Raw genomic sequence first — 17,585 nt, 5'->3', positions numbered from 1 at the left:
TGAAAATGCTGATTTGCTATCAGTAAATGTCTGATTTTGTATACCTATTTTATATATCTATATATTTAGGGTCACATAAAAAATTTCAGGCAGAAAGGGGTCGCGAGTGGAAAGATGTAAGAAGCTGTGATCTTTGATGAGAAGGTTGACTTTTGATTGTGTAAAATGCAGATTTCAAGACGAGTTTGAAACACCATCATAACCTGTCTGCCTTCTGTGTCACCTGAATCCCAACGACACGTTTTAAAATATTCTAAATGTTGGTTTTCTTCAGGCTTTCAAAGAAAAGACAGAGTTGCAGGCCCAGCTTGCTGCTTTGCACATGAAGCTCAAGACCCAGATGGAGCATAGCGAGAGCAGCCAGCAGAAACAGGACTCCCTGAACGTGGAGGTGGCCACCTTAAAACAGTCTTGTTGGGACCTGGAACGGGCCATGGCAGAGCTGCAGGCAGCGCTGGAGGCCAAGAACGCTGGCCTAGCCGCCTCCAGCAATGACCTGCAGGTGGCAGAAGAGCAATACCAAAGGCTAATGGGGAAAGTGGAAGACTTGCAGAAAAGTGTCCTTACGAAAGATAGCACAGGTAAGGCAATGGACTGGGATGCCAAACCCATTTTCATGGAGTGCCACATTAGCCTGATGGTTGCCTTCTAAGGGCCGTTGAATCCATGGAGAATCCATGGAGACAGAGAGAGGGCCAGCTATAATTGTTTATAGAGTGATCAGTGCACTATAGTTTCCACCCAGTTTGGGTCCCCAGATGTTATTAAGCAACAACTCCCATCACTTTGGATCATCCGCCATGTGGACTGGGGATAATGGAACTGTAACCCAACAACATCTGTAGCGCTCAGGTTGGGGAAAGGTGAAAGGACATTTTAAAGCCAGACATCATATCCACAGCCTTTGTATCTCAATCCAAACCCCAACATCCTGATTAAACAGAACAAATTGCAGACTTCCAGATGTCACTGTATCCAAACTTCCATCAGCTCTAGTCATGATGCTGTCTCAAGGTGAGGAATACATGAGTTGTGTCTCACAATCTGGAGAGCTGAATAAAATGACAGGGAGGGCCGAATTCGACCGTGGGCCTTGAGTTAGACACTTGTGCAAGCGATGCACAAACTTTTGATTTTTGTCCATTCACAGGAGATTTTCTGTGAACAGTAAATAATAATATTTTAGGAATTTTTCATATAATTTGGTTATAGCTTATCTGGAATTCCCAAATTGTCCACATGGGTGATTGTAATAACCACTTTCCATTGGCTCAGTGTACACAAACTTTGTTTCATTCACAAAATTATTAAATTGTGTTGTATAACATTTTTCCCAGGTTATGTGTAGAAGATGTATATGAACCAAATGAATTTTGGGTTTAAACCAGGGTCCCAGCTTCATGATAACTTATTATGGATGTATCTGCAAATGCAGGTATTCAAAACGTAAAAATGGAAAACATTTCTGGGCCCAAGGGTTTTGGATAAAGAATACTCAGTTGTACCAACTGTTCAGTAATGTATGGCTTTTAAATTGGGTTTAGCGGCTTGCTTTTCTTATTAGTGGGATTAGAGTGTTGAAACATTCCTGTGGTTGCCTGTTTTTATGTTCGCAGATGGGATATGGAGCTCTCAAAAAAGAAGATGTGATTTCCTCGCTGTTATTGGTAGAGTTGCTAAACCTGACGACTTTTTATTTCTCCTTGGTTTTTAGTACATGATCTCCGGCAGCAGCTTTCATCTTTACAAAGCCAGCTCCAGCAGGTGCAGCTGGAACGCACAACATTGACCAATAAGCTGAAATCATCTCAAGCAGAGATTGCCTCATTGCAGAAAGTACGGCACTGGTACCAGCAGCAATTGGCTGTGGCCCAGGAAGCAAGGGTTCGGCTGCAGAGCGAGATGGCAAACATGCAGGTGGATATGACTTCCTATTCCTGTAGTATTTTTGCCCTGTAGTATTTTTGGTGTGGAATGTTATCATGGTACCGTTTCTAAATAAAGGCTGAATGCGGTTCACCATGTCATTTTATATGGCCCTTCAGATGCTGGACTGCAACTGCATTTCCTCATCATTAGACATGATCACAACTAGAGCTGATGGGAGTTGGAATACAGGGATATCTGGGAGGCTGCGGTATATTCTGTCTTAGGAACTGTTTAATTGATTTTTCAAATAACCTCAGTGGCCTGAAGTTGGGAATTTTTAATGGTATTTAATGATATTTGTTCTAGGTTTTAATTGTTGTATAAGGGGTGTTCAAATTGGGTTATTTCTTTACATTGATGGTTGATGTTTTTGGTTTGATTATGCATTTTATGTATTGATGTGTATGTGTTGGTGTTTTTAAACTTTATACACCGCTTTAGATCCCACCCATGGGAAAAAAGCAGGATAGAAATGAAATAATAATAATAATAATAATAATAATAATAATAATAATAATAATAATAATAATAATAAATACATCACACTGTCCTAGACACTTGGGAAGTATTCGACTTGTGATTTTGTGATACGAAATCCAGCATATCTATCTTGTTTGCTGTTTCAGACTATGTTGTTGTGTCAATAATAATAATAATAATAATAATAATAATAATAGGCTTGGATTTAGAAACAAGGCTCATGGATATAAAAGGAGGGCAGGCTAAAATGGCATGGTTGAAAACCACCAAGAAGCATCATGGCTTCAGGTAATATGTCTTAGTTGGGAGTCAGAGCTCCGAATGATATCTCCTCTCATCCTCTTGTCTTCCCAAGGCTGGCCAGATGACACAAGTGGGCCTGTTGGAGCATCTCAAGCTGGAGAATGTAACACTCTCTCATCAGTTAACAGAGACTCAGCACAGATCCATCAAAGAGAAGGAGCGAATAGCTACGCAGTTACAAAATATAGAGGTGTGTTTATTTAAGTTCAGTTATATATTATTTTTACTTAGTTTTGTAAGTTTATTTTGAGATTGTTTTATCCACTGTTTTGATTGGATTTATCATTGTTTTGGGCATTTAATGTTTGCCATTTTGTTACTTTTGTTGGAAAGAGTTCCCTTGGGGATATAGGGCGGGGTACAAATAAAGTATTATTATTATTCCCTTTAACTTGTCAGCATTGTCTCTTACTTTCAAACAGGCTGACATGTTAGATCAAGAAGCAGCTTTTCTGCAGATCCAAGAAGCGAAGACAATGGTGGAAGACGATTTGCAGAGAAAACTGACAGAGTTTGAGGATGAGAAGGAACAACTCCAGAAAATGGCTGATTCTGCAACAACGTTGGAGCAGGAGCTAGAAAAGGTATGTAAGTTGGGGTTGTTGTATGTTTTCCGGGCTGTCTGGCCATGTTCCAGAAGTATTCTCTCCTGACGTTTCGCCCACATCTATGGCAGGCATCTTCACAACCTCTGAGGATGCCTGCCATAGATGTGGGCGAAACGTCAGGAGAGAATACTTCTGGAACATGGCCAGACAGCCCGGAAAACGCACAATAACCTTGTGATCCCGGCCATGAAAGCCTTCGATGGTATGTAAGTTGATTGTTAAAATCCAGGGCTTTTTATAAAAAGTCTAGCATAACATTTGCTCCATGAGTTTACATTTCAGATGAATCGGGGGCAAAAGCTTAGTTTAGAAAAAATGAAACTCCCATAAAAACTCCCATGTTTGCACAGTGAGAGGATCTGAGTCTGAATGTATGTATTTCTTTGTTCTTTACTCAGGTTAAATTGACATTGCATCAGCGGGATCTTCAGGTTGAGGCTTTGCAGCAGGAGCAACTAGATCTCATGAAGCAGTTGAGCTCCACTCAGGAGACGTTGCAGACCCGCGAGGAGTCCCTGGCGGACCTGCAGAGATGTTACGATGAGGTGGAGGCCAGGCTGACGGAGCTGCAGGGGGAAGCCACCTCCAAGGATGACTCCATCCGATACTTGCAGAATGAGAAAATCGTCCTGGAAGTAGCGCTACAGGTTGCGAAAGCAGGCAAAGAAGGGCTTGACGAAGGAGTCCAGCATTTAGGGGAGAGTACTGAGGCAGCCTCCGATGTTTTAGAGCAATTGAGGCAAGAACTAGCCATCAAATCAAGTCAGGTAATCTGCACCTCTGTACCCCATAGGCTATACTTTCATTTTTGTATTTATCAGCAGCATGTTATATTGACAAGATTCCCCTAAAGCAGGGATGTCAAACTCATTTTCATGGAGGGCCACATCAGCCTTATGGTTGCCTTCAAATCCATAAACAGAATCCTTGGGCCAATTATATATATTTTTACATGGTGTTTGGTGCTCATGAAACGTTGCATCATCAGGAAGACGCTTAGATTGAAAGCTAAAGCTATATCCAGTGCCAAAGTAATGCCGAGGTTCGTTTTTCCAATAGGTGGAGAATCTGCAACAAGAAAGCACGGCCTTCAAGAAACAGACGCAAAAGATAAAGGAGCAATTACTTCAACAAAAGGTGTATATCTGTGTCTTCTCCTAAATATGTATCTTTTTAAGTAAACTGCTAATCAGAATTGTGTTTTTCTCCTAACTGGTCTGTGCTATGTTTTGTAGATGTAATGCTGGGTTAAAAACAAGCTAAGTCAGCTAAATGTGTTAGCTGACTCCTTACAAATTTGTTTTTGTAATTTTTATTTCAAAACATTTAAAACATAATACAAATGCCTTGTCATATTATCTATTCCCAAATCTATATTCCTCCACCCCTTCCATCACTCACAGAGCATTATAAAAACACAGCTGTGTCAATTCTGTTACTTCTACTTATTATAATTTCATCCATTACATATAATTATTGCAATACGTTTTCTAATTGTTCATTCACAATCTTTCTTGGATGTTTGGTGGTATTATCAGAAATATCTTCTTTCAGTTCTCCTTTCGCTAATCTTAATTTATAGGTAAGGAGCTGCAGTGGTGCAATGGGTTAAGCCCTTGTGCTGGCTGGACTGCTGACCTGAAGGTTGGGTTGCTGACCTGAAGGTTGCCGGTTCAAATCTGTGAGACGGGGTGAACTCCCATCTGTCAGCTCTAGCTTGCAGGCACATGAGAGAAACCTCCCAGCTAACACATTTGGGCGTCCCCTGGGCAACGTCTCTGTAGACGGCCAATTCTTTCACACCAGAAGTGACTTATAGTATGTTCTCAAGTCGCTTCTGACATAATTAAAAATGTATAGGTTAATTTTTCTGATAGGGCTATAGCCCACATCCTATTTAAGCAATTCTTTAGCTTTTTTCAGATTCTGACTATTTTGAGTATTGTGGCATATAACATGAACAATATAAGACAACAATAATCAAATCTTACTTTTGAATACAGAGATTATAAAACTCCCCTAAAACATTATTTCCCTCACTATTTGTTTTATTTGTGATATAACTTCATCCCAGAATCACCTTCACCTCATAGGTCTATTTCTCAGCACTTTTTCTAACATAATTTAGAGATTATTAATTCTGTATAGTTTGCATGGATAAGAGTACCATCTATGTATAATTTTAAGAGTATTTCCTCTCGGTTGTGTTGAGACTGAGGTACATGCTTGGGCTTTTGTGATATCTAGGTGATGGTAGAAGCTTACCGTAGAGATGCAAGTTCCAAGGACCAGCTGATCAGTGAACTGAAGGCTACCAAAAAGAGGCTGGACTCTGAAATGAAGGAGTTAAGACGAGAACTTCTCCACCTTCGGGACGAGAAGAAATCGGTGGACATTGAAAATGCAAAGCTGGCAAAGGAAGTGTCTCGTGTCCAGAAGCAATTGGAAGAGCTGGAAAGTCAGCTGCAAGTGGCCCAGAGAGAGCGGGATGGCATGGAGGCGGAGTTGCAGGTACGGAGAACGCCGAGCCTATCGTTTTTGTTCTTTCACTATATATCTGCATCCACAGCTTCAACTAACCATAGCTCAAAATTTTTAAAAATATTTTAAAACCTTGATTTTATCACACTCTGATGCATAGTTATACCATATTGTAGCCTCCAGCCATTTCATAGATCCTCAGGCTTTCTCCAGCACTCCTTTGAATTGTTTGGTATTTCCTATAAGGGATGCCTTTTCACTACTATATTATGGAACTTGAGCACCCACGGATTTTGGTATCCACACCTACCGAGATCCTGTAGTAGTAGTAGTAGTAGTAGTAGTAGTAATAGTTATAGCAATTGTAATGTTTCAGTACTGAAGACCCATTGTAATGCTCCACTGTCTGTTGGAATAAGTTGCTTTCAACTTGGGTTGGGGACAGATGTCATGAGCTGCAAGGAGTAGTGGGTAATGAATGTATTGGGTTGCTGTGAGTTTTCCGGGCTGTCTGGCCATGTCCCAGAAGCATTCTCTCCTGACCCTTTTATTGATAGGATATGTAGCTTATAGTCACCTTTTTTGCTTTTCCTCTTTCCATGCTTCCTCCATGCTTTACAGTCCGTGCAGTTTGACAGAGAGCAGATGTCTGTTCTTGCCGAGACGAATGAAACATTGAAACGGCAAATTGATGAAATGCAACAAGAAACAAAAATGTGAGTATGCTTGTTCTGCTTTCCAGAATTCTGCTGTGTCTTTTGTCCTTTTTCCTTGCTTTCCTAGCCTAGATTACATAAAAGCAAATAATTCAAAGTTTCAAGTAATACATTTTAAAAATCCAGCAATACCATTCATGTACAATGTACCTGTTATGTCAGCTCCAGTGGCTGCCAATTTGCTTCCGAGCACAATTCAAAGTGCTGGCTTTATCCTATAAATCCCTAAACGGTTCTGATCCAGCTTACCTGTCTGAACGCATCTCCCTTTATGATCCGGTGTGATTGTTAAGATCTTCAGCCCGGAAAACTCATAGCAACCCGGTGATTCCGGCCATGAAAGCCTTTGACAACACATCCTCCAAATTGCCTAACATGGACTAAGCATACTCATATCCCTGGTATCAAACTGCAAGAGTTTTTGGAAGCAGCAAATGAAAATAAAAATGCTGGTAGAGGTGAAGGTCATGGTGGATTGCAATCCCAGAACAAGAGAATTATAACATGAGGATATACTTTAACGTTTCCGTTTGAATCCCTACTTGTTTATCTTAAGGCACACATTTGCATTTTGTGTTTTTGGTTTGATTTTTAGGGCCATTACAGAACAGAAGCAGAAAATGAAGCGACTGGGATCAGACCTGACCACAGCCCAGAAGGATATGAAAGCCAAGCACAAAGCCTATGAAAATGCGGTTGGGATCCTTAGTCGCCGGCTGCAGGAAGCCCTCACTGCGAAGGAGTCCTCTGAAGCAGAGCTGAACAAGTTAAAGGCGCAAATCTCTGATTGTGGAACTAGCCAGGCTGGTCTAGTAAGCAGAATCCTTAACTAATACACCCTGGGTATGGGGGAGGAGGATTGATTCCCTTCAACAATGGCTTGTCTGCCCTTACGGAGATGCTAACTAAGCTAATATCATTTGCCTTCAGGAAAAGATTCAAGCTCTAGAGACAGAGCTGCAGGTGCTCAGTCACAGTAAGATGGTTTTAGAAAAAGAACTGCAAGAAGTCATCTCGCTCACCAGCCAGGAGCTTGAAGAGTACAGAGAAAAGGTCCTGGAACTTGAAGATGAGGTATGTAATGTGGAGTCTTTTAACACTCATTTGATTGGCACACTATTGCTCTAGCACAGAGTTCAGGAATATTTGGCCTCCCAGATGTTTATATTCTCCTCCCTATACCTCCCCACTGACTGATGGAAAGTGGCATTCAATAACATGGGGGTTGGCTAAATTTTTCCCCAGTCATGGTGAAACTGGACCCAGCTGACCCATACCTATTACCATATATACTCGAAGATAAGTCGAGTTTTTCAGCCCTTTTTTTTTTTTAGCTGAAAAGCCTCCCTCGGCTTATAATGGGGTCAAGGCCAGGCAACAGAACCTGGAAGCCATTGCTTGCAATATATGATATATTTCTCTCTCACCCTCCCTTATCAGTGTGTTTTCCAAAGCCTCCCTCGCTCTTAACCAAGGGAATGTTTTGAAAAGACACCCTTGCAAGTCAGGAAGAAGAAAAATATATATCCATTAATTTATAAAAGCATTTCCCCCTGAAATATTTGTTAAACTCTCCTATAGATATATAGGCATTAACTCCCTGCATGCATTTGCAGTCCCTGTGTACTGAATATATCTGTATCTATCTATAGACATTAATTTTATATATGAATTTTCCCCTCATATGTTTGCAAATCCTATATACATGTAAATCCATGTACCTGTATATCTGTATCCATATATATGCAATATTTAACCTACTGATGCCTCGATTAATGTAATTTTATTGGTGTCTATTTTTAATTTGAAATTTCCCACCCTCGGCTTATACTCGTGTCAATAAGTTATCCGAGTTTTTTGTGGTAAAATTAGGTGACCCGGCTTACATTTGGGTCGGCTTATACTCGAGTATATATGGTATTTGGCATTCAATAGCTTTAAGCGATTCTGAATTGCAGTAGCCCTCAGGTTATATAAATGCCGATATTCTATGGTTCAGCTTCAAGAAGCAAGGGGCTTCCGGAGGAAGATTAAGCGCTTGGAAGAAATGAATAAGAAGCTCGCCTTGGAACTAGAACACGAACGGGGGAAACTCACTGGCCTGGGCCAGTCCAACGCTGCTCTTCGAGAACATAATCGGATCCTTGAAGCAGCGCTGGCCAAGAGAGAGGCTGATCTGGTGCAACTGAATCTACAGGTATACTGAAGCACTTTTTTTGTTTGACAGGCTGATTCTTTTCAGCCCAAGCATATCATCTTGTATTCTTTGTGGACAGGAACGAGAGGGAAAATAATGGCCACTTGAGATGGAAATTTCCCCACGGGTAAATTTATTATTTACTAGCATAGGTATCTTGCAATGCCTGAGTGAGGTAATTTTTAATGTTTTTATTAGTAAAAGTCATTATTTGTTTTTGTATTTTATGAATGCTGCCATTAGAAAATGCATAAGGATGTGGGTAAACTATAATTAACATCATTCTCTGTCATTACCCCCAAACCCCAACAGTATTTATGATGGGTCTGTGTGCCAAGTTTGGTCCAAATCCATCATCAGTGGGGTTCACAGATCCATCCATTGTTGGTGGGAGTCACAGGGCTCTCTGGATGTGGGAGCCATCTTGGAAAATACTTACAAATATAGATAGATAGATGCAAACATACAAACATATTTTCACTTTGATTATATAGAATAGATTTCTTGGCTACCATGATTGGATACAACAACAACAACAACAACAACAATACTTTTTCTATCCTGCCACCATCTCCCCGAAGGGTTTTTTTGATTATGATTATTTTGATTATTATTTTTTGATATGATTATGCACACTTGTATCAAGTCAACTATATATCTGCATATGTGCCTGCAGAAGCCTGAACGTACTCGATACTCGAATAAATGATAGTCTCCAGAAGTTCATCCCAAAACAAATCTCTAATGTTCACACTTTGGGTTGTGTGATGCTCCAGGTCCAGGCTGTTCTGAAGCGTAAAGAGGAGGAAGATCAGCAGATGAGGCAGCTCATCCAGGCCTTGCAGACAGCCTTGGAAAGAGAGAAGACCAAAGTCAAAGACCTCAAAGAACAGGTACGAACCTAGCTGGCATTTTGTCAGGAGTGTTGCAGACATGCTCCCATTGCTGGGTTTTAAAATATATATATTTGTGCATGCAGTATATATGGGAACAAGCTGGCCCTGTGAAAGGCTGTTGTGTGACAGGAAGTGAGAACTAGAGGTTTTGGTCACTGAGAGAACAGAAAGGATCAAGGAACAGGGAGAGGGCTATATGGTATCAGTGCAATGACAATAGAAGTACTGTTGCAGATTGTGACAGCCAAAGCTGAAGCAGCACATAATCGGCGCCACTACAAAGCTGCCGCACTTGAACTCAGCGAGGTGCAGCGAGAACTCCAGGCCAAAGATGCGCTCATCCAAGCCCTCCAGGATGAAGTCAACAAACTGCAGTAAGTACGGCAGTAATGCCAAAATGAGGCATTTCTTAGGAAGAGTACAATTTTTTAGTTGTTGCATGAAACACAGTCCTAATTCAAGCCATAGCCATAGGCTTCTGTCCTGATCGTGGCTTCCTACCTGATTCCACCCCAAGACCACATGCTGAACAATTGTCTCAGCTGCAATTTAGAGGCCTTCTGTCATCAGAGGTTCCATTTGTTGTTGTGGAGTCTCCATAAATATACACGGCTCACCTTCCAGAACATTGCCTTACGTGTGGAGTTTGGGGACAGGAGAGAGTTGAGCAGACATGCAGCACTGAGGGCAATGAGAAGAGGCATGGCTCTGTTCCTTCCCCATATGGGTAGCTAAATAATAATAATATAGTAATAATAATACAGCTATGAGTGAATAAAATTATTATTATTATTATTAGTAGTAGTAGTAGCAGTTTTGAATATGTTTTGAATCGGTTTAAATGATTTTAACTGTTAATATTTAATTAATACTATTGGTGTTTAATTTTAGTTTAGTGTTTGTATATTTTTGGATTTTAAATTGTATTGAAATGCTTTTAATGTAAGCCACTTTGAGTCTCCTTTGTGGAGAGAAAAAGCAGGGTATTATTATTATTATTATTATTATTAATAATAATAATAATAATAATAATAGTAGTATTTTATTCACTCATAGCCTGATTTTTCCCCAGAACTGGGACTCAGGGGTTCATTAAAAATACAGTTTTCAAAAGGCAAAATCAGTGGAACAGCACACTATTGAAAGTCTTCTAGCGTAATTCTTGGTTGGCAGCATGATGGATTAACTAAGTTCATATTTAAGTGTGTTCTCTCCACTTTGTGCTTTTGGGGTCTGCCACTTCAGAAAGAACTACCAGTATATAGCATTTGGATAATTGTAATTATTATCCAAGTGGGTTGAGCCTTTCTTTTTGGTCTAGGATCACAGAAGGGAAGCATTCGGAAGAAGTGTCCCAGTTCCAGCAAGAACTAGCAGAAGCCCGATCCCAGCTTCAGCTTCTGGAGCAGCAGTTGAATGAGCAACTGAACAAGCAACCAGCAGAAAATCAAGAGGTGAAAAGCCATTTGTGCTGGATCTTGCTAAGTGATGTGCCAGCGTGTGTGTGTTTCTTGATAAAGGTTTCAGTCTGGTTTTAATTCTTTGATTGTGTAATATTGCTTTATCTTTTGTGCTTGTGAATTTTTAGTGACATTTTTAATTGATCGTAACCTGCTTTGAATCTTGAACTTGGGGTGGGAGAAGGCAGGATAAAAAAGAGATTTTAATGGAGAGTTATCATATTGAGAAAATTATCCTGCTAACGTATCTTTCTATTCTCCACTGGGCTACACCGACATTGAACTTGTTTCTCTGGTGTGATCTGATTTTGAAATAATCTCTACGTATAGGTTGAAGACCTCAAGTGGGAAGTAGAACAGAAGGAGAGAGAGATCCAGGCCCTGAAGCAGCAGCTGGACTTGACTGAGCAACGCAACCAGAAAGAGTTGGAGGGAGTGCAAGTAGTTCTGCAGGTACTTCATTTACTTATTGGAAGAGTTCGTCTGTTAGGGAAAGAGAAAGGTGTCAAATTAAATACTAAATACATTCCATTTTACACTCCTGCATCAGATGGGTGTGAAACTTTGGTTGGAATCCCATGCCTGCTTCCCTGAGAGTAAATCCCATTAACAATGTAGGATTGCACTCGAAAGAACATGACAGTCTTTTTGTTCAATGCTGAAATAGTTACTTTGGCTTTTTCCCTCTTTCTAGAATATCAAGACAGAGCTGGAGATGGCCCAGGACAATTTGTCCTTAACTCAGAAAGATAAGTTCATGCTTCAGGCAAAAGTGACTGAACTGAAGAACAGCATGAAGACACTGTTACAGCAGAACCAGCAGCTGAAGTTGGACTTGAAGCACGGAAAGATGAAAAAGGTACCTGAGCGGAGGGGGAGAAAACTATGCATTGTAAGATCAGGACTGTGTTATAAACAAAGAACTGCTTTGCAAATTAAGTGACGAAGTTGGCAGTTAGCATCCCAAGATTTAAGTCTTACTTCAAAAAACCAAAACGCAGCCTTAAAAGCTGAGCAGATAGCAGGACTTAAGAACAGTGACTTTCACCCATGAGCGTGAGTTCCTCATTATTGGATTTTTTTTGTTTAAAAAGAAAAAAGAGCTGAAGGGAGAGACAAATTCGAATCCCGTAACCCCAGTGAAGATTCCTGACTGTCCAGTCCCTGCAGCTTTGCTGGAAGAGCTGTTGAAACCACCTTCCGCTGTGAGTAAAGAACCTTTGAAGAACCTCAACAGCTGCCTCCAGCAACTCAAGTGAGTAAAAACCCTGTTCTGTTGAAACTACGTTTTCTGACTACTTAACTTGTTTCCGAGCTGTTGTATTAACATATGGGTGTCCATTGTGCTATCTAAAATATTGTGCAATCTGTGTGAGAAAATATTGTCAGCTTGCTTTTGTATACAGAATACTAAAGTGAATGAGTGTCCTGATTATACAGCCCAAGAAAAAAAGTCTTGGTTTTTAGGCCTGTTCCTGGGGTTATTTGAAGCGCTGATTCGGAAAATTGCATTGAATAGACCACATCAGCTCTAATTTCTTAGATATGGTTATCATGGTTTCCTATGAGTAAGCAGGTGGCAACTGGTAGATGGCATATGTTCTGTATCTCAAAAGCTAGAGCTGATGGGCGGAAACAAACACCATATTGGAAATCAGTCAGTCAAATATACCCAGAAACATGGCTCACAATTGAGGCACCAAAATATGTGTTATCAATCCAAAACAGACAGAAGAGTGTCAGTTTTATTTTTTAACATTTATGTCCCATTTTTTTCCAACAAAGAACTCAAGGTAACACATATGTTTCATCTTGTTCTTCTCTAATTTTATCTGCATGACAAATATGTGAGGTATATTGAGGCAACAACAACTAGAACAAATTTACTCAATTGAATTAATTGTACTGCTTTTACTGTTTGCCGCTTTGGGTCTCTTTTTAAGAGAGATAAAACAGAATAGAAATATATACACAGTGTTTTCTCGAGTGTTGGGATTAGAGGTGACACAAATGATTAGAGTAAACATGTGCAGCTAAAAACACAATGTTTTAGTATTACTGTATATACTCAAGTATAAGCCTAGTTTTTCAGCCCTTTTTTAGGACTGAAAAAAACCGAACCGGCTTATGCTCGGGTGAGGGTCCTGGTGGGTTTATATTCAGGTTGGCTTATACTCAAGTATATATGGTATATTTATATTTATTATTTTACTCTATTATTTTACTATATTATTGTTGTTACTATTACATTTATTTTACTCTATTATTATTAATACATTTATTATTTTACTGCATTTATTATTATTATTACATTTATTATTTCACTCTATTATTATTAAAAGGATACATAAGCACATTTACATTGAAGAAGATGAAAATAATGATTTAATCAGAGTTAGATATTCATATCTTAAATTACAGTTTGATGTAAAGATTCAAAAACATTTAAACTACTGATGCCTCAGTTAATGTAATTTTGTTGGCATCTCGGCTTATACTGGAGTCAATGTTTTCCCAGTTTTTTTGTGGTAAAATTAGGTGCCTCGGCTTATACTCGAGTATATATGGTAATCACAATCAAAAGATGACAATACTATAATTATAATGTACTTTAAAAGTACATGTTAAAAGCTATAGGAAATAGGAGTCTGGCCCTAGGATGAGCTTTTTGCTTGATCCAGCAGGGCTCTTATATTCTTCTTTCTCAAAGGCAGGAGATGGACAGCCTTCAGCGTCAGATGGAAGAGCACACGATAACAGTCCACGAATCGATGTCTTCTTGGACTCAGATAGAAGGGCAGTTAGTGGACCTTTCTCCCGCCTTTCCTGCCACTGCCTTGGACCCCCAGACTCTTCCTTCAGCAGACCGACAGGAACGCAATCAAAGTGCTGGCGAAAAAGAAGGGTTGGGGCAGTAATGCCACTGTCTCCATTTCTTCTCTTCGTAACGGTTCTATATCAATGGTATTTATTTCTTTGGATTTAAAAACCTTTCAGAGCTCTCGTCTGTTTTTAACTTTGAGAACACACGATGATCAGCGGCAAAATATATGAAGGTCATGCTTTATTAGAAATGTCTTTAACTTGTCAGTCTTGCTTGAGGGGAATGTGGGAACAGAGCAGGAAAAAGATGCGACATTTGGTGCATAAGGATGTCCTATTAGGAAAAATTTTCCCTATCCGCTGACGGCTAGAGAGAGAGAATTTAGTTGCATGCCTACCACAACCTCATTACATAGTTTCTGGCTTTTTACGTGGTCTGATTCAGGCCTGAGTAAATGAGAGAATTCCACATTTACTAGATTGGCAATGACTAATGCTTCAGCTCAGGACTTTGTTGGTTTGTAGACACACCAGAGCAGATGACCAGTGCAAGCCAGTAACCTCTCAGTGGTCTTGAACCTTGAAACAGAGGAAATGGATTCAGGATACCCAACCAAAGGCCAGTGGAGAGCTTTGATTCCTTTGGAAGATGCCTTTTGCACATTGCTGTCGTTGTTGTGATGTCGTCTTTGAGGACGTTTTGAGCACAGCTGTGTCTAAATAGTCCAGCTTGGTTCTGCCTTGAAGTACCTGTTTGTGTGTGTGCGTGTTTTTAAGAGGCTTATTTAACACAAAACACAAAGGTTTTGTTTTTAATGTTGGATGTTTGAAAAATACTGTGTGTGTGTGTGTGTGTGTGTGTGTGTATGTATATATATATATATTATATATATACGTGGGGTCTAGGAAAGCTAGCCCTGAAATCAGAGCTTTTAAGAAATGTAATTTACTTATTTTATCTCTCAAATGAATGTTATATACTGCCTATAAATCCCCGTTCGTTAGCTTTAATTCCCCTTAAATTTTCCCCTCTAATGCAGGGATGGGGAATGTACGACTCTCTGGATGTTGGACTACATCTTCCATCAGCCCTAGCTAAGACTGATGAGAGTTGCAGCTCAGTATCTGAAATACTTCATGTTCCCCAATCCCGCCCTACGCCTGTCTCGCTCAGTGTTCATATAGCCTTCTTTGAGAAAAACACTCTGCTGTTCTGCAGTTAGCAGGCTGAAACAACAGCCACCCCAAGTCCTTTTGAGGAGAGAGTGTGGTATATAAATAAAGATTATTTTTATTATGATTAAGTTTTTAAAAATCTGTTCCTTTGAGTTGACAGTGCAAGCTATCTTCCTTTTTTCCATAGGTCCCAGGCGTTGGTTTTGTTTACTTTCACAGCTTCAGAGTGCACTCTAAGATGCGTTAGGGGAAAATGAATGGGCGGTTGTGTATGTAGGATGCCATGTATCTTGGATGGAAGTTGTGGAAGTCTGGGATGTCACTGATTTCAGAGCTTAGGGCTAGATGTTAGAAGGCACACAGATTGGTTGTGAAAAGGTTATGTCTGTTCCTCCTTCTCCTTCTGCTGGTTGTGTCTATTCCCCTTTGCAACATCATATTATGGTATATATTTGACTACCATAAAAAATGTCATCTATTCAATTTTCTCACCTACCCCTTCCCTGTAATGTTTAAGATAGAATATGCAGCAAATTTTTCTAGACTGATTTATGAATTGTTAGTATCCAACTCAAAGGTGCGCGATGCCCAATCTAAAGACTGGTGCACCAGTGACATGCAATGGTGGTTGTCTTTTTAAAAAGCCCAAAAGAATAGCAAAGAGGGAAAGTAGCATGTGGGTCCCATGTTTCAAATATTGAAGACAGGACCCAGGTCTGAAGAAGATAATGACTGCAATATTAGACTTTATAGAGAGGGAAGAAAGTAAGAAGATGTCTGTTTCTTTCATAATGTCCAGTTCTGGCCTGGTAGTTAGACCGAGCGATAGAAAACAAAAAAACTTGTAAAGTGGTTTGAGAATCTCAGCCTGTTAGAACGATACTATCTGTATATTAGGTTTTTTTTGAGAGTAAGCTTATCATAGAAAGGATGCTGTCTTTTGTGTGTGTAAGAAGTTTTAGTACATAAGGTTTTTTCCTCCCAGTTAACATGACAAAGTGGTACTCTGTGGAATCCAAAACCATCTTTGCTCCGGGGCAGTGTTACATAATGTTTTTCCTATGCTGCTTTCAAAATGCTGATTTCCTCTAATGGCTTGATTTGCTATATTCTGTTCTTCACTGTGAGTTTTCCACATTTTTAATACTTCTAGATTTGAAACTCTGGCAAGATGTTTTCATTTTTGCATATAATATGAAGGCAAGGTACTTTTTTAAAAAATGTAAAGGGTTTTAACATTTTAGGGGAAGGACTGTCAGCAAACACCACATCGCTTATTTCATACGACTGATCAACTGTTATCAAAATGACACATTGAAAGCTTTATTGACTAATCCAGCTATGCTGATGGCTTTTGTTACTAGGTCTGTTTTACAGATTAATTTGTAAGGAGTAATGGTTTTTGCTGCTGTTGATATTCTAGCTTCTATAGTTGCTAATTTAAAAGAGGAAGAAATACTGTAGTATTTACACACCAAAGTTAATATTGTATATTAATTAATATATATCTTCAGGTCCAAAACCTGCACAGTTGGAATGTTCATGTTACCATTCTACTTAGAACACTGTATTATTTACAAGAAAGGACATGGGATTTGTGAATTTTGAGTCTGTGTACCAATCACAGTCCTGTTGAGCATCAAAAAAAGCAAACTATTCACAGCTTAAATGAAAGGTTGTATATTCATACAGCAATGTATTGCTTGGAATGATTGAGCGTCAGGTCATTTTATCTAAAGGACACTGGGTTTTTTTCTTTTAATCAGTCAGTGCAAGACACTTCTCTTCCTGAGACATTCAAACTCTTATATCCACCATTAGTTATCATTCAGAACATTAGAAAGATTTCTGGAAGGACACATACTTGTTTGGAAGCGTTGTATGTTGCTGCTCCTTCTATGTATTAAACTAAACATCATGGAAAGTTGTCCTAAGTAGCTCTGTTAATCAATAATGGAGCAATCACAATAGATACATTCTCATGATTATAAACCAAAATGTGTCACTGTGACAAATGCACAATAAAAACAAAATAATCGCCTTAATTTAGACGTTAAGTTCCAACCATGCCATTCTATTTGTAATTAAAATCCATTTTTATTATTGCGTTTCCCCCTGTTGAAAATCAGAGTTAATATTAACGTAAAATTTGCTGGAATGGGAAAATTTTACTCTGTTGAATTAACTGTGGTTACCTCCTTACCATGAAACGTTTGAGTTGATCTGTACAGAGGTTGTTTTTTATTAAATGAAATTGCTTCTAAATGTTCTTATGCAATCTTTTGCACATTTACTTTTCCAACCAATGGCCATTAGATTTTATTAACAAGGAAGAACATCACCTCCGTAACAGTTTTGGATTGTGAGTTTCAAAGGACAAGTGAGTTATGTTGTGTGTAACTAAGGATTTAATGATTGTGACCTTTTAAAAAAAGCATGTTCAATTAAAAAAAAGAATTAAGCTTGTGCATAAAAATTATTGAAAGGTTTTGTGCAATAAACTATTTTTCATAGAA

General features: G+C 39.2%; 1 protein-coding gene across 5 annotated transcripts in view; it reads left to right on the top strand.

Moving 5' to 3' along the window:
- Positions 1-17,585, top strand: part of golga3 (golgin A3) — a 29,594-nt gene extending 12,009 nt beyond the window's left edge. For all 5 annotated transcript variants that reach the window (XM_008119056.3, XM_008119057.3, XM_008119055.3 and 2 more), the window contains exons 8-25: positions 275-581; positions 1,715-1,917; positions 2,765-2,902; positions 3,135-3,296; positions 3,719-4,087; positions 4,380-4,457; positions 5,568-5,831; positions 6,423-6,517; positions 7,113-7,329; positions 7,448-7,591; positions 8,517-8,714; positions 9,491-9,607; positions 9,845-9,984; positions 10,932-11,064; positions 11,401-11,523; positions 11,765-11,929; positions 12,165-12,325; positions 13,781-17,585. In XM_008119056.3, coding sequence (XP_008117263.1) covers positions 275-581; positions 1,715-1,917; positions 2,765-2,902; positions 3,135-3,296; positions 3,719-4,087; positions 4,380-4,457; positions 5,568-5,831; positions 6,423-6,517; positions 7,113-7,329; positions 7,448-7,591; positions 8,517-8,714; positions 9,491-9,607; positions 9,845-9,984; positions 10,932-11,064; positions 11,401-11,523; positions 11,765-11,929; positions 12,165-12,325; positions 13,781-13,988 — 3,222 coding nt within the window. In that variant the 3' untranslated portion in view covers positions 13,989-17,585. The remainder of the gene's footprint in view (positions 1-274; positions 582-1,714; positions 1,918-2,764; positions 2,903-3,134; positions 3,297-3,718; positions 4,088-4,379; positions 4,458-5,567; positions 5,832-6,422; positions 6,518-7,112; positions 7,330-7,447; positions 7,592-8,516; positions 8,715-9,490; positions 9,608-9,844; positions 9,985-10,931; positions 11,065-11,400; positions 11,524-11,764; positions 11,930-12,164; positions 12,326-13,780) is intronic.

The sequence above is a fragment of the Anolis carolinensis genome, chromosome X, assembly GCF_035594765.1.
Source record: "Anolis carolinensis isolate JA03-04 chromosome X, rAnoCar3.1.pri, whole genome shotgun sequence".
Classification (NCBI taxonomy): Eukaryota; Metazoa; Chordata; class Lepidosauria; order Squamata; family Dactyloidae; genus Anolis; species Anolis carolinensis.
This window is presented reverse-complemented; position numbering and strand designations above follow the sequence as displayed.